The sequence below is a fragment of the Mya arenaria genome, chromosome 6, assembly GCF_026914265.1.
Source record: "Mya arenaria isolate MELC-2E11 chromosome 6, ASM2691426v1".
Lineage (NCBI taxonomy): Eukaryota > Metazoa > Mollusca > Bivalvia > Myida > Myidae > Mya > Mya arenaria.
The window spans coordinates 57437122-57453396 of record NC_069127.1 but is presented as its reverse complement, the minus strand read 5'-3'; the positions used below and the strand labels follow the sequence as shown (position 1 = coordinate 57453396).

General features: G+C 35.5%; 1 protein-coding gene across 2 annotated transcripts; it reads left to right on the top strand.

Annotated features, from left to right (window-relative positions):
- Positions 1–6415: 6415 nt before the first annotated feature.
- Positions 6416–13893, top strand: LOC128236558 (GDP-L-fucose synthase-like). 2 transcript variants are annotated; one of them, XM_052951488.1, is made up of 9 exons: positions 6416–6546; positions 6973–7110; positions 7527–7641; positions 8219–8347; positions 9064–9137; positions 9451–9584; positions 10199–10330; positions 11092–11271; positions 12315–13893. In XM_052951488.1, the coding sequence occupies exons 2-9, from the start codon at positions 6974–6976 to the stop codon at positions 12368–12370; spliced, it is 957 nt and encodes a 318-aa protein (XP_052807448.1). In that variant the 5' UTR covers positions 6416–6546; position 6973; the 3' UTR covers positions 12371–13893. The 2 variants fall into 2 exon arrangements, with proteins under 2 accessions (XP_052807448.1, XP_052807449.1); XM_052951489.1 differs by lacking the exon at positions 6416–6546 and adding an exon at positions 6639–6739.
- Positions 13894–16275: the final 2382 nt, after the last annotated feature.

The following is a 16275-nucleotide window of genomic DNA, read 5'->3' as shown; positions in this document are numbered from 1 at the left end:
AAATATACATATGACACTTTTAGGTATCATAATATAGTCTACAACTTAATGATTTTACATTTAGATTTACATCCGAAACTCATTGGCTATTTTTATCGAAAACAACCTCGGATGTATGCCGGTACATCAGTTGAAGTAGTTCGTATTTTTTTTAATTATATCATTTATTATTAATAAATTATTAACTGTAGTGTTTTAGCATGTGTTTATTGATCTAAGTTTAAATTGATTGCCAATGAAGCGTATTATTGCAAACTTAATTAAGATTCTGCTAAATTAAATTACTACGCGATCTACTTGCAGCGGACTTAAACATATCTACTAGTATTTCTGAGTATGTAAACCGTCAATAAACATCCGAGGTTGTTTTCGATAAAAAAGGCCGAGGAGTCCCGAATGAAAAATTTATCTACACCGTTTTCAAACGTTGTTTCATTTGTTATCACAAGCTCGTGATCCTTACAAAAATCAACAGTGTTTCAAACTTCCTTTCAGCTGACATATTATTCGATATGAGCGCTTGGCTGATAGGGTTATCAAAACATCATCCGGGTCCATGTTAACTTCATCGTTCAGAAACCCATCCACATCGTTAACGTCTGATATGTTACACATTCTAGCATTAAAATCTCCCATGAGGACTAAATAAAAGTATTTGTTGTAAAGCTTTCGATTCCTTGAGTAAAATTTATTGTTATCTGGTGGTACATAAGACATCCCGAAAACAATGTCTTCATTTGTATAAAACAATAGTTTGGCAACTTTGAACCACTGAATATATACAAAGTCACTATCGATGCTCGTAAAATTATCATAAATATTGTTTTTAACAAAGACTTTAATCCACAAGACCTTCTAATGGATATCTGCTTACGTATATTCAAAATACAAGTTTCTATGAAAGTACATGTAATGTCAAACATATCAGGTTTAGATTCGGCACATCCTATGATATCGTTTGTTGAAATGTAATCACAAACCTCTGGACAATCTTATTTCGACCTTAAAGGTGCACTCTCACAATTTGACAGTTTTGACAATTTTTTATTTTCTTGTCTCAGAATCAGCTGATTTTGGCATCAATGCCCTCAATTCAGTAATATTAGATACCTCAAATAGAACAGATCTCATTTATTCGAAAAACGAATTTTCGTATAGCGTTAGTAACGCTTTTAGTCATAAAACATCAATTTTCGACCTTAAGTATTAAAAAAAACTTTGATCTTATCTTTAGTCAGCCTTCTTATTTTACTGGTTTTTATACATTCACGCAAAACTTGGCTCATTCCAAGACAAAAAGAAAGGGATTACTCTGTGAGAGTGCAACTTTATCCCACAAACAAAAGAGAAGGAAACTGAGTTCTCATTGTCTCTTCGCGATCCACGTCATGGCGTTACTGACGGGGGACGACTGGTTCCTGTTCACGACGAGCATATCCCGGACCAACACAGCCTGTGAAAATGACGCAACAGTGGACAGACGCACTTATGCTTCCGGAAACTGTTCGCAAATTCCAAGTCTGATTCCCTCATAAGGAACTCCTCGGCCATCTCCGCCATACGACGGGCCTCGGATGTATGCCGTTGCATTAGTAAAAGTAGTTCGGAAAAAGAATAGTGTAATAATATTAATTGATTGTAGTGTTTTAACGTGTAATTGTTATTACTGAGTTCAAATTGATTTCCAGTGAAGTGTATTATTATATAAATCATTAGGATATCTCAGAGTAAAGTCCTGCTAAATTGAAATTTCTACGCGTTCTACTTAAAGCGGAGTTAAATGTAAACAAAAATCTGACATTGTAGACCATCCGCATACATCCGAGGTTGTTTGTTTTTTTTCCGAGGAAAAGGCCGATGTGCACCGATTGCAATTAGATATTGTAATCAAGTCGACCGTTATAATATATGTGTAAATATTAATCCCTAGACAGCTTGTTTTTTGTACTTGTATTTGGTTTGTTGTATTTGGTTTGTTATACCGTTCTTCTCAAAATCTGACGCAGGGAGTGTGTATTGGATGAGTGGCAGTTGGCGGACAACAAGAAAGTTGAAAACCAGCGACAGTTGAAATTCTTAATGATTAAGTCTAGTACTTAATGATTGTCTATCTGCAGTTTTATTGGCTGTTAATGTAGTTTGTAAAAAAAGTTTAGTTAATTTACTAATTTAAATAAATTTTAACATTAATCTTAATATTCACCGTGTATTGTTTAATCAGAATTTAAACTTCTCAGATGAAAACATTTGTTTAACGATTTACCTGTGGCAGCATGTTGACGAGTTTGGAAAATGGCTTTTATAAGTTGTTTACCATCTTCCCGCCCAATCCTATATTTTAATATTGTATATATAACTTCGTATACTTTGTATCTTTCTTTCAATAAAAGAATACGCCGTTTAAATCAAAAGCGTTTCAAGTTGTATAGTAACATGAAGTCTTAGCAAAAATAGTATTATTCAATATAATTATGCTGCTCTTTTTTATTTTGACTAATCATTTAATTTGGACCCATCATTTAAATTCAATTTATTTTATTACATGTATGTATAATTGGTTTTACAGAGATGCCTTTATCGAGACCATAATGCTAAGAACAACCTTATACGATGTCATAAACTATTCTCATGAACAGTATTTTTTTTCAAAATAAACACAAATACATGTAATAAACATCCTGTCTGAATTTATATTGTGCAGGTAGTTACTTGAATTACTTGTAAGTACTTGAACTAATCGACAACATACTTGACCCTTTCCTCACAAATCGACCACAACTTGCCACCCGCTGCACAGCAACCCCATGGATATGAGACCACCATGCCATATTTGTTGACACCAAAATGTTGTGATTGTGTGCCCCGCGTATTAAGCCGTTAAAACATACCCTGTAAATGTTGGGGAAGGCCAACATCAATATCATTAAAGAAAAAAACATAGCCCTAACACGGACTTTACTAGTAAAAATCAATCCCTCCTCACATTAATTACCTCTGGTCTATTTTCAAGGACGGCTGCCAAAAGATCATAGAAGACGAAATCCCACGTCGCCAAAGCACCCAAAGATTTAACCAGCCATGCGTTAACCGAAATATAAGGCGACTTACCAGGCTGAAACGACGATGGTTCCGACGTGCCAAGAACCCTCATTCCCCACTTGATGGTCCAAATATGAATACATTAAAATGAAAGCCCAGCTCCTATGCAGGTCCGTCCACGATGCCCACATATCAGACATGCTCCAGCCAGACAACCAGAACCCAAAAGTCTTCTGGAACTTTATCAAATCCAGGGAGAACGACAGCTTTTGAGTGTCTTCACTTAAGAAGGACGGGCAGGAATACATCGACGGTAAACAGAAAGCTAAATTTCTGAATGACCAGTTTGACTATGTCTTTACCAAAGATGACATGGCTCAACGTCCTACTCTTCCACGAAGCCGCCCACCAGCTCTAAACCCAATATATGTCACACACAATGGCGTCCAGAACCTTCTGTCGAACCTAACACCACACAAGGCTCCGGGCCGAGACAAGATACTCACTAGACTACTTAAACTTGCCTCAGCAGAGTTGTCTCAATGCCTGGCAAAACGTTTTCAACTGTTTTTGGACCAAGGTCAGATCCCACTTGACTGGAAAACCGTCTCACCTGTCTTCAAAAAGGGAAATCGTTCCTCGCCATCTTAATACATACCTTTTTTCTAACATCAGTCTCCTGCAGAGTGTTGTAACACATCATAGATCTTCCGTAACACCATGTCTCACTTTGACTCGCACAACATCCTCTCTGACTATAACATGCGTTCAGGAAAAAACGGTCCTGCGACACTCAACACCTGAAAAACACCATAAATGACTTAGCCGTGGGAATAGATAACAATTAACCATCAAATTGACGCTGCTCTGCTCGTCTTCTCCAAAGTATTCGATAAAGTTCAACACTTTCGTCAACTTCAGAAACTGGACCGTTATGAAATAAGGGGCACAACACACTTCTGAATTGAAGACTTTCTCTCGTCTCGTACACAACAGGTTATTCTTGAGGGTTCATTCTCGGCTACCTCACCTGTCACCACTAGCGGGACTCAGGGCAACGTCCTTGGCCCTCTTCTCTTCCTGGCCTACATCAAAGATCTACGCTCCAAAGTCCAATCTACGGCTTGTCTCTTCGCCGGTGATTGCCTCCTGTACCGAATCATCCGTACATGTAGCCCTGACGAATCACGCCAGTTTCAAAATGACCTCGACAGTCGCCAATCCTGGGGAAATGATTTGCAGATGACTTTTAATCCTGAAAATTGCGAAGTGATCCACATCTCCATAAAACAGTGTGTGTATACCACGTGATAAATGACGTCATATATGCTACGTCGGAAGGCAACTTTTTGCTTAAAATAAAGACTTAAATCAAAGATAACTTTTCTTTTACTACACCATTTTAAATAAAACAAAGGGCAGTCTATGCCACTTAAAGAGCCCGGCCTTCGTTTTATTACCGAAGTTTGATTAGGTGATTAGTTTCCTAAAACACTTCAACAAACATGTTTCCATAATAATGTTTTGACAGTGCTCCGTCAGAGTATTGTGAAAAGGTTTTTCGAAGTGTTTAGAGAAAATAAACTCTCAATCAAACCCTGGTAAAAGAACGAAGGCGGGGCTCAGTAAGAGACGTAGACTGCGCTATGTTTCATCTTAAATGGTGAAGAAATAGTGAGGTTATCTTTGTTTTAAGTCTCCGTTCGAAGCAAAATATTGCCTTCCGACGTAGCATTTATGACGCAATTTATCACGTGGTATACACACACTGTAAAAGGAAACCTATCCCCCACACCTACAATATCCACAGCAAAGTACTTAAAACCGCAGATCATGCCCGTAATATCTTTGAGTTACCATTTCTTCAGACCACTCTTGGAAAAAAACACATTGATAACGTCACCAAAAAACAATTCCACCATTTCCTTCATCAGGCGAAACATACGATCTAGAGCCCTCCAAGCGCCAAATCTAATCCGTTCAAGACGTACATGTACGTTCGACCTTCTGTTAAATACGCCTTATCTGCCTGGTCCCCTCACTCTGAGTGTCACATCAACCAACTAGAAATGGTCCACCAAGATTCGTAAAACATGATAACGCCCGGACAGGCAGCCTCATCGACATGCGGCTAGCTCAAATGGGACACCCTCCAACACAGGCGCAACAACACGAGAACAACCATGTTTTTCAAGATAATTAACTTCATTGTGGATATTATACGTGTACCAAATCAACGGTTCACCCAAACCAGAGCCCGTACTTAAGTCTTCTATCTATCAAAACAGTTCCTTTTATTTCCTGCTGAAGGTTCCATCGTGCTTTGGAACAAGATGCCCCGAATCGTTGTTGACCAGACAAGCCTGTACTGGGCGAGTATCTAAATCGGAACACTTTCGGCACTATTTGTGAAATATTTTTAGTTAGACTTGCACTACAGCTACAAAATTTTTCATCAACATACTAGGACTCAAGACCAATTGGATGATATAAATGGCATTTTTCAAAATACTACCAATCAGTGCATGAAAAGTACTTTATTAACCGCACAATCAAGGACTGACATTTTCGTCTTTGGAGTACCTAAATATGGAAGGTTTTAACTTTTTATTTATTTTTATGTATTCTTTTAAAATTATTGCTCCATGTTTTGTTTAAGTAAATTAATTATTTTTGTTATTTTCAGCTTGTCCTTTTTTGTCATTTTTGTCAGTCAAATTTGATGATTTCAGTAAAATACAGGCTGTACCAGTATACTGTGATTGTGGCAAGCATGAAGTCTCCCCCACGTACCATGTATTGACATTTGAACATGAAAAACTTTAAATGATCGCAGTATTTAAAATACTTACCGAAGAATCGTGTTCTTTGGAACTTTTATCTGAAGCAAGCGTCTTTATTGATTAAAACCGTAAATAAACTGATCTCGATCCGAAAAACACTTTTATAATGGGTGTTCCATATTTAGGTACTGTTCCAATTTAGGTACTCACCCAGTATGCTTTCCAATCAACTAGCCAGCCAACATATAGATTTTAGTTACTTGGAGATGTTTATCCTTTTTAATCGATATTGTCAAGAGTGGACCTTTTATTTTTTTTAAAAACAGTCAGTCCTGCCTGCTGCGTGTGTATATATATACGATTTTGGCCAATTGTAAGTAAAAAAAGTGATGCAATCACTTAAGTGATGATGATGATGATGATGATGATGATGATGTCAACTATTGATTCAAACCAGTTTGGGGACAAATTGCATACTTTATCATTACATTATAGTAACCCTTTATGTACGCAAACAATACCAGACAATTATTTCAAACACTGCTTTAATTAAAATTTAATTATTTAAAGCGCTTGGAGCGCCGCATCCATCCGCGAATGGTGTATTGTGTACATGAATACACGTTGCACTTCAGTCACGTGACAAAGCTTTGTAGAACTGATCGGCTCATTCTATAGAAATAACTAGAAACACCAGCTGTAAAGGTCGTTAACAATAGTCAAGGTAATCTTAATATATACCATATTTATTCATAGCATTTTATTGTTTTTGAACGAAAACATTAATCGGATTTTGCAATGTTTTGACGACGGGCTCAGCAATGTAAACACCTTTCGGACACGTTCGGACAACACCCGGCATTTTTCATTTTCGTGGTTTAAACGATAGCGTTTTAAAAAAAAATACAGTAAAAAAAGTACATTTTAAATATTTTATTCTTAATGTAAGATCAAATATAACCATTTGCCCATGTTGCTTTATAAGGTCATCAAAATTGCAAAGTGTAATACATTTTCGCGACTATCCGGAAATATTTTAATTAAGTCAGACCTCTGATTACCCACATTACTCTGAAGTTACATAATCGTATTGTAAGGGAGAATGAATTCCGTGGATTCGAATATTAAACATCCCTTTTTTCTTTGACAGAATGGCTGACAAGAGTGTAATTCTTGTCACAGGAGGAACTGGACTGGTTGGAAGTGCCATTAAATATGTTGTAGAAAATGGAGAAAAGCGAGCCAATGAGGAGTGGGTTTTTGCCTGCTCAAAAGATGGTGATCTCAGGTATCGTACCTTGCATGTTTTCAAAATTATTTTAAAGCATTGAAGTTCAACTGTGCTAACTCAGACCAAAGCCACGATGTGTTCTTTAACAAGTGCAAGCGATTCCCTGCTGTTCTTAAAACTCTTGGGGCCTAACACATGCGAAAATGTACTCTTTTGTAATTGTGATTGGGGCCCAATTTTGGCCCCAGTTTAGCTCCAGAAAGAGGCAGGTATCTTGTTCAATCCCTGGCAAGGGAGTTTTTATGATCCGTCTTTTTATAATAAACAACAGTGCTACCATTATTCCTACCCAGACTACGCACTTCATTGTGACATTCAAAACTGCCAGCATCTCTCACTACGCTCACTCTGCCCATTCTTAATCATTAAGATTTTAATACAGGTCATCTTACTATTACATGTTTGTTTTAAAGTGATACAGACTCAACCCGAGCAATGTTTGAGAAGTACAAGCCAACCCACATCATACATTTAGCTGCGATGGTTGGGGGTCTTTTCAGAAACCTGAAATACAACCTAGACTTCTTTGTAAGTTACAAAAGACTGGAAAGACTATGTGGTCTAAAAGGATTGTAATGAGTTAAAGGTATTCTCCCTAAGTCAGATAAAACCTCATTTAAAAAAAAATGTTTTCATTATTTTTTCGGAAAGCATACTGATTTGACCATTTAATCTTTATTTTAATCATGACATTCAAAACTCCAATATAATTATGCAACGGTTTTATGGAAAAAATCAGTTTATAACATCAGTTATAAACATTATGCAATCAAATTTTTATCAGAATTCACCAGTCTACTCTTACGCACAATGGTCACAAATTGGTTCAGGGAGGGCAATATATGATAAGCACATAGAGAGCAGATTTTTCTACCTTCAGTACCCTGTGCGTAGGAGTGAGTTTTTTTTATCCTTTTAGATAATTGTACTTGTATTTCAATGTACACTATCATCCAGTGTTGCCCACCAGACAGTAGTAAGTCTGACTCTAATTTCACATACTTACGTACAGTCTTGCAGGCTCACCTCATAATAGCTTATGCTAAGTTGTTAACAAGGGTATAATATTTTATCATCAAATACATTTTTGCTGTATATTTTTCAGAGAATCAACAGCAAGATTAACGACAATGTGTTAGCCATGAGCCATGAGTTTAAAGTGAAGAAAGTTGTGTCGTGCCTTTCCACGTGTATATTTCCTGACAAAACCACATATCCAATTGATGAAACCATGGTAAGAATGCTTTAAACAATGAATGTGTTCACTTTGAGCTTGCCTCATGCAACATAACCTTAATGTCTTGTTGTCTGTGTTGTGTCGTGCAAAAATCTTTGCCTTGGTCATTACTCAAAAACCACTCAAGATATTCCAATAAAACTTGAAATATATGTTGCCAGAGTTATTGTTACACATGTTGTCAGAGATGTTGTGCAAATTGCATATGTGTAACAAGGCACACAACTCCAGCTTTATTAATTGTTGAGTTTTGCCCCTTGTTAACTTGAAAAAATCAACAAACAAACAAAAACAAGGGTTGGTTTGTTCTCCATTGCAGTCATGTTTCTTTAAATTATCTTGCTTATCTATGTATGAATTGAAATATTAAATAAAATGAACTGCTATCAGTAAGTTGATGAATAAAAATATTCTGAACACATATTAGCTGGCCTGCTATACGTAAATAAAACCAAAACCTTTAACAAACTTGCCCTTACTCAAAAACTGTTCACAATATTCACATATGTTCCCTATTGTAATGTTCCAAGTAACAATAAGCAAATATATGTGGCATGGCCAATGTCTGGTCCCTGAAATATTGCTGAGTTATGTCCCTTGTCAGAAAAGTGTTGTCATTTGCTTGTTTTTACTCTTTAGTCCCTTAACTCTTGCTTTAATAATTGTCGAATAAACTGATCCTATTTAGCAATGCCTTGTTTGTTGTGCTTCAGATCCACAATGGGCCCCCTCACAATTCCAACTTCGGGTATTCCTATGCAAAGAGAATGATAGATGTTTTGAACAAGTAAGTTGAAACTTTGGACTACAGTATCATTTTTACATAATCCGATTTGAATCATTTCACCATTTTCCAAGTTCATCACTGTTCACTACTAAGGGCTAAATTCCATTTAAACATATAACTCCCGGGGAGAAAGCACTTTTAATTTATGCCGTCCCCCTTACATAAGCAAATTTACCCTTTTGGGGTCCAAATTAGAGAAGAAAAAGACACGCACCCATATACAATAAAAACAATTGCCTTCCGCTGTGGGTTATATGTTTTATTGGAATAGCCCTTACATTTAATACCAGAATATTTCTTCTTCTTTTTTCAGAGGGTATAACAGTATGCATGGTTGTGAGTTCACCTCCGTTATTCCGACCAATGTGTACGGTCCCAATGACAATTTTGATCTCGAAGATGGTCATGTACTACCAGGGCTTATCAACAAAGCCTACTGTGCAGAGCGTGAGTTTACATTTTGTTGAATGAATTTCATGTGGCCCGCCTTTTTCATCTAAATAAGACAAATTGTCTTGTTAATGTTGTTCTTAGGTTTTCTGGATAGCACAGTGATTAGCACTAAAGCTTCTCACTAAGGAGTCTTGTGTTTGAATCCCAACCTGGGTACATGTTTTGTTTGTGGTCACCAAGCCTGTCAAGTAGGTTTTTTGCTGGGACCAGACCCTACCTAAGAAAAAGGCGCCGACCCTGCCGTTTTTATAGTCTGTTGGTAAAAAAAGTTAAGTGAGTTTTTGAAATGTAGTTTATAACCCTTTAAAACGTAATATAGAAGATGACGTTAATGCCGTTTCCCCAATGAAGACAATAACATTCTTATGTCAAGCATAATAAATTACTATTTTTTTTTAAAAATGCCTCCTTTCACTACCTGCTTTTGAAAAGGCTAAAAGCCTAACCGACCATTTTTTTGCCTGGTCTCTTAAATCAGACAACAGTACCAGTACTAGTTTCTACCCTGGAAATAGACTCGAGAATTATCTTACGCGTTATATGCTATAGCTCACTAAGCAATCAAGCTGAAATAAATCTGTATACAACAATAATTTATTTATTTTCAGGAGACGGTACAGAGTTTGTTATCTGGGGTACTGGCGCGCCCCGTCGTCAGTTCATCTACTCCCGAGACCTGGCTCGTCTCATGATCTGGGTGTTGAGAGAATACAAGGAAATTGACCCCATTATTCTGTCAGGTATGTTTACAATTATTAGCAACCCATTCATGCTAATAAACATAAACAAGCTGACCTAGAAAGACATGAAATCTGGTATGGTGTGCTTAAAGGGGCCAGACACCAGATCGTCCAAAAATTGGCAAATGCAGTATTTCCTCAAAAAAAGCCTGGAATTTTCAATGGAAGCTTGTAGGAGGCCGATAATATAGCATTGTACATATAATTAAATGAATGAACAAAATTATCATGTTGCTGTCTCGTCTGAGTTTCCCTGTTTACAAATAGCGGTTTATGGTTTCCCGGTTTAAATAACATCTTTAACATCTGTTTATGACTTTAGATAAATATTCCAACGTTTTTTTTTAAACTTACTGGTTTTCAGGTGGTAGACCACCCTAGTAAATTTCAAATTGGAAAAATGCACAAAAACTGCGATAGATGCATGTGTTGTAAGCGATGTGATGAGGTCAATAATGATTTTGAAGTCAATATGAAATTTTATGACGGCATATGATAAACTGATTCCAGTCAATAGAAAGACGAGTCAATATGGCTTTTTGAAGTGATTTAAGCATTTTTAGGACGTTATATGATAAACTGTTTCTGGTAAATGGGTCAATATGGCGTTTTATACTGCTTTCAAAAATTGCTCTTCCTCGAATCAGAGGCAGTATATTTCTATATCGTGTATTATTTCTATATCATGTAATAATGCTTAATAATGCTAATAATTTTGTTTTCCAATTGGATACCATAATGTCACATTATTTTTCAAACAGTGAGCGAAGCGGAGGAAGTGAGTATAAAAGACGCAGCTATGTCAGTTCTCAAGGCCTGCGACTTCAAGGGTAAAGTGACTTTCGACGCGAGCAAATCGGATGGGCAATTCAAGAAGACAGCATCCAACAATAAACTCCGGAAATATCTCCCAGACTTTAAGTTTACACCATTTGATCAAGGTAATGATGACATGAATAGTGTTTTTGATATGATGCTAGTCATCCTGATTTTAATCAGCATTATTGTAAACCTGTGATGCAGATGGACAGTCAAATTTACTTCAGGATATGAATCCAGTGGATTCTATTGTTAAACAAGATACTGAATTATTGAGTGTAAACTTTATCCAATTTTAGCTTTGTGTCATTTGGTTAATTAGATCATTTTACAGTTTACTGAAGAATTAGGCTTACCCATAAACAAGGATGAACATTGCAGAAACTTGAATCAATTAAAACCAAAACTTTAATCTAAAATATTTACATTCCCCTAGTCTTTTGTGTAGATAAAACTTGACGTTAGTATTGTATAACATGAAAAAGGAGTTATGAAGTCATTGTTTATTTCCATACTGTGATCCAATTAGATAAGCGTGACGCCTTTTATACAAACGAATGATAAATTTCTCATAGAGCAAATACTCAATTGCAGAAGACATTGCTAATTTCAAATGGTAATAGTGCTGATCACATTTTTTCTTGCGTTTAACCTGTATGAATGCAGTAGGTCAAGCAAGTTCAATTAATTGAGAGACTATTATTAAATAAATGGAAAACAGTAAATTCATATTTCAGTAGGTTTTAAATTTGCATCATGTTCAGTTATTTAACGCCTGCAATCATGTAAATACCAGCAATGATATCAACATAAATAAATGTATGTTTAGTTTTTATCATTGAAATAGTCTATTGGCTTATATATGTACCAAGTATATTCGGACATAAGGAATGGCAGGTTTACACGTTAACAGACATGGCTTCATAATTTGGTTCCCTGCGCCTGCTGAAAACCAGTTCTAATCTAAGTCCGTTAGAACATATTATGTAAGACCGGAGCATTTACTTTGCTCAACTGCCCATCTTTATTATAAATTTATAACAATACAGATTTTACATTTAATGTTAAAACTATTTAAATGCATAGCTTTATCAATTTAAAAAAAAATAAAAAATAGATGCTCTTGTTTGAGTGAAAATTATTAAACATGATTAATTAATTTCAGCAATCAAGGAGACTGTTGACTGGTTTGTTCAGAACTATGAGACCGCAAGAAAGTGAGCGAAAATCGTGTACAGCATCTTCATGGAGTTCCAGTGCTTTTCTTACGCAGTTATTATTAATTTATTATTTGAGTTATTAAGTTAATTATGCCACGTTATATAATGCTTATTAAAATTTTTGAGAACAATCAACCGTACATATACCAAATTTAATAATGGTGATCACTTTTGCTGCGTTATAATAATCACAACTTTTTAGTGTAATTTTTGAAAGAACCTTTTATTATTATATGCCTTTACATATCTGACAATGAAAATACCAAAAATAGTGCACAGTGCCTTTTTACCAGTTATGGGAAAGACACCCTCACCCTTTTTGTGAGGAAAAAAGTGTGTATGTTTTAGTTTTTGGGGAAATTCTTAGTACTTTTTTAAACATATTGGGAAGAAATAGAGTAAAAATATCAATCAAGCTGTAAATATATCGCTCATAAACATCATTAATTTTAATGAATCCTGGGATTCTGATTATATATAATAAAAAAGAATAAAAAATGAAAATGTGGAATTTCAAATGCTATTTTAGGGAAAAAAACAGGGTCTTGCCCTTGGGGAAGTAGCCGGGTATTGTCTACTGCATTGAAGGGTAAAAATGCCCTGGTACCATGTGTTAAGTGCTACCATTTGAATACTGCAATTATTCAAAAAAGAAATCTAACTTTAAGGATCCTGATGTATCATGTAAAAAAATACTTTAATAAATTGCTTTATTTTGTTTATATTCAAGAACATGCAAAAATTCAATGTATGATAGGATGCTATTCTGACGGTCTGTATCACATCTCATTCATGCATCCATCCAGACCACAGCACTTGTCAATATACACACCAAACTCGGCCACAGCACTTGTCAAGATACACACCGAACTCGACCACAGCGCTTGTCAAGATACACACAGATGTTCATGTTTACACACCAAACTCGACGTGACAAAGGATGTCAGAAAATCTACTATTTACCGTAAATCATCAAATTGTAGAAAAATGTGGTGATCTAGTTTATTTTCTTAAATACTTAAAATATGCATACATGTCTTACAAAGTATTATACAATTGTTCTATTTAATACCATTGCTTAGAAGTATTATATTGTAATTTTTTTTTTCATGTTATATCATTTTTCAATTTGTGGGAATTTTACCTTTCTATTTTACTGTTAGTGGGTATATTTCTCAAAATTCCTGTGGTAGTGAATCTCTTCCTATTTTATTTTTTTTTTTCATTTAAATTTTAATTTGCTCCTGTTCATTTGGCATAACAAAAAAATTGTTGTTTTCCGGTTACCCAATCTGCCCTATTTTTTTCCCCAAAAAAAAGATCATATCAAATAAGGGATTGAAATTAGAAACACACAATTTTTTTGTCGGCCTTTTTGCATAATAATTATTGTAGCATTTATATATATATATATATATACATGTATCCTGGTTTGCCTTTACATGCAATCATACATTTACAGCATTTATTGATATTGTTCATTTATGTGAAATCGGATGTGTAATAAATTGCGGGCTAACTCAATGTGCGTTGACATTATTTGACCGAGACTTTTTTATGCATGTTGATAAAAAGATATTCTACTTCTATTTTTGATAGACTACTATATTCTATAGCAGAAGTTATGTTTGTAAAAAAAATATGCCTCCTGAACACTGTCAGAAACATGTGCTAGATTACAAAATGGTGTTTTAAAAACCCTATTGACCTTGACCTATTGTCTGCCAAACACAGGAGATCATCCTAGTCAAGTGCAACAAACCAGCAAAGTTTCATGGTCCATTATTAAGCGGACAAAGTTTTCCAAACAATAAACAAAATTTAACCTTTTTTGCCCAATAACAATACCAGTGCTCTAGCCAGGAATTGAAAAGGGCAGGGTGCTTGGTTAGAAAAGGAACTTTTGATGTGCATTGAATGAGCCTTAATGGGGGCACTTGCAAGGGTCAATGTTCATTTCATATTGTGTGTTTCAACACTAAAAGTTTGCTATGAACATCTTATTTATTATCTTGACTCAAGTGTCAATATTATGAATATTTACTTCTATACTTATTTCTGAAAATAGACTTGTCAATACATTTGTGTCAAATAGATATCAAATGTATTTCATAATTATTAGGGATGCAAACGAATGGCAAATTTGATATTCGAATATTCGGTAATTCTTTCCATCGAATATTCGATTACCGAAATACGTATACAGACGATGAAGTAAACTACTACTATTATTCGCTAATATAATAGCCGGGAAATTTTTATACTACTTTGTCGTAACCAGTACGTGCGGCTGACCCTGATTATCCGAAATGAGCCTCTGAAAGTCTTCATTTTCAGAAAGAAAAAAGCAATACATTATGACCAAACAAAAATCAAAATCGAATAATTTCAATTCCACTGCCTTCATATTTGTAAACAATGTGAAATTAGATGGATTCCTGGTCAGATAGTAGGGTTTTCTGTAAGACGAGCAGTCTCGTTCTGGGAGTGGTCTCTAAATTGACTAAATATAATTATGGGAAACTTGAACCAACTCGGGAACTAGTAAAATGATAAAACGAAAAACATGTGTGGATTTGACTCATCTATTGTACATCAATATAGGAAATATATTCTAAAATGATATACTTTACAATTACATTTCAACGCACGAATATGTTGCACAGCTCAATTTGCAGCCAAGACAGCATATTGGTGTTAAGCCGATTTGTTAAATCCTTAATTGGCAAAGGCATTTAAATATTCCGAAAATTATTAAAATGTTTGATGTCTGAAAGCCAGTTATTGTAAAATTAAGGGGACTTTTTTATAATACCCGATATGTCCCTAAATGACATATGAGGCGTGTTTAGTGTTTTACCATTACGTTCACACCTCTGGCAGTAGGGGCCAATCGTTGTATAAACAAGACAAACAAACTTTATACACAACAACAGAGTTGAAGGCAAAAGGTTTTTTATTCTCTTTATTTAACTTCTTTTTTTTTCCATTTGCATCCCTAATTATTAAGGAGGGCTGTCAGCAGGGCATAGTAAAAAGGTAGCAGGGTGCTCCCCCTGCTATATAGGCCTGTCTGGAGCACTGCAATACAGATCATCTTCTGGCCTGGAGTTTCATTGTCCTATTTCATACCATTACTATGCGGACAAAAAATTTACATCGGCAGAATTTAACCTTCAGGTGAAGGGCAACCTGTCAGTGAAGTTTCATGGTTAAGGTAAAAATGTTCCAGAATTATTGTCTCGACAAGTTTGGGATCATTGTGGGCTGTGACCTGCATCAAAAACAACAGGGGTCATGAATTCATCAAAAGCAGCAAACCTGCAAAATTTCATGGTCCTATGTCAAAAAGTGACAAATTATGATGCAAAAAAGTTTTCCAAAGAACATTGACCCAGTAAACAATGATGGTCGTGGGCAAGGGAACATTGAAGTTTCATTCCTGCATGAGGCATTGTCCAATTACAACCCACAGAGCAGGCAACCAACAATTGCAAACCATTGTGTAGGGTTCCAATTTGGACTCCCATACTTGACACACAAAATGCTAGTTTAATTTAAATATTCCGAGTGACTTCAGCCTGAGGTCTCAAAATTGGGAGTGGATAGCACTATCTTTTTAGATTGAAAGAAGAGCAGTTCATTGTTGAACTTGGCTATGGGATCACTAGATATATTAGTGTTTTAACCAGGAATTAAAAAGGGCAGGGTGGGCCAAAATAGGGGCATGGTGCTTCCTTAAATGGGAAAACAATGCGCACAATATTAGCTTTGTAATGTTGTAAAACGACCATGTACATTATCAAAATACATGCATGTTCATGCACACATTGTAGTAATATCCCTACAGAATACTCTTAATTATTCTTTCTTGTTCATTTTCACTTCAGACACTTTCTTTACCAT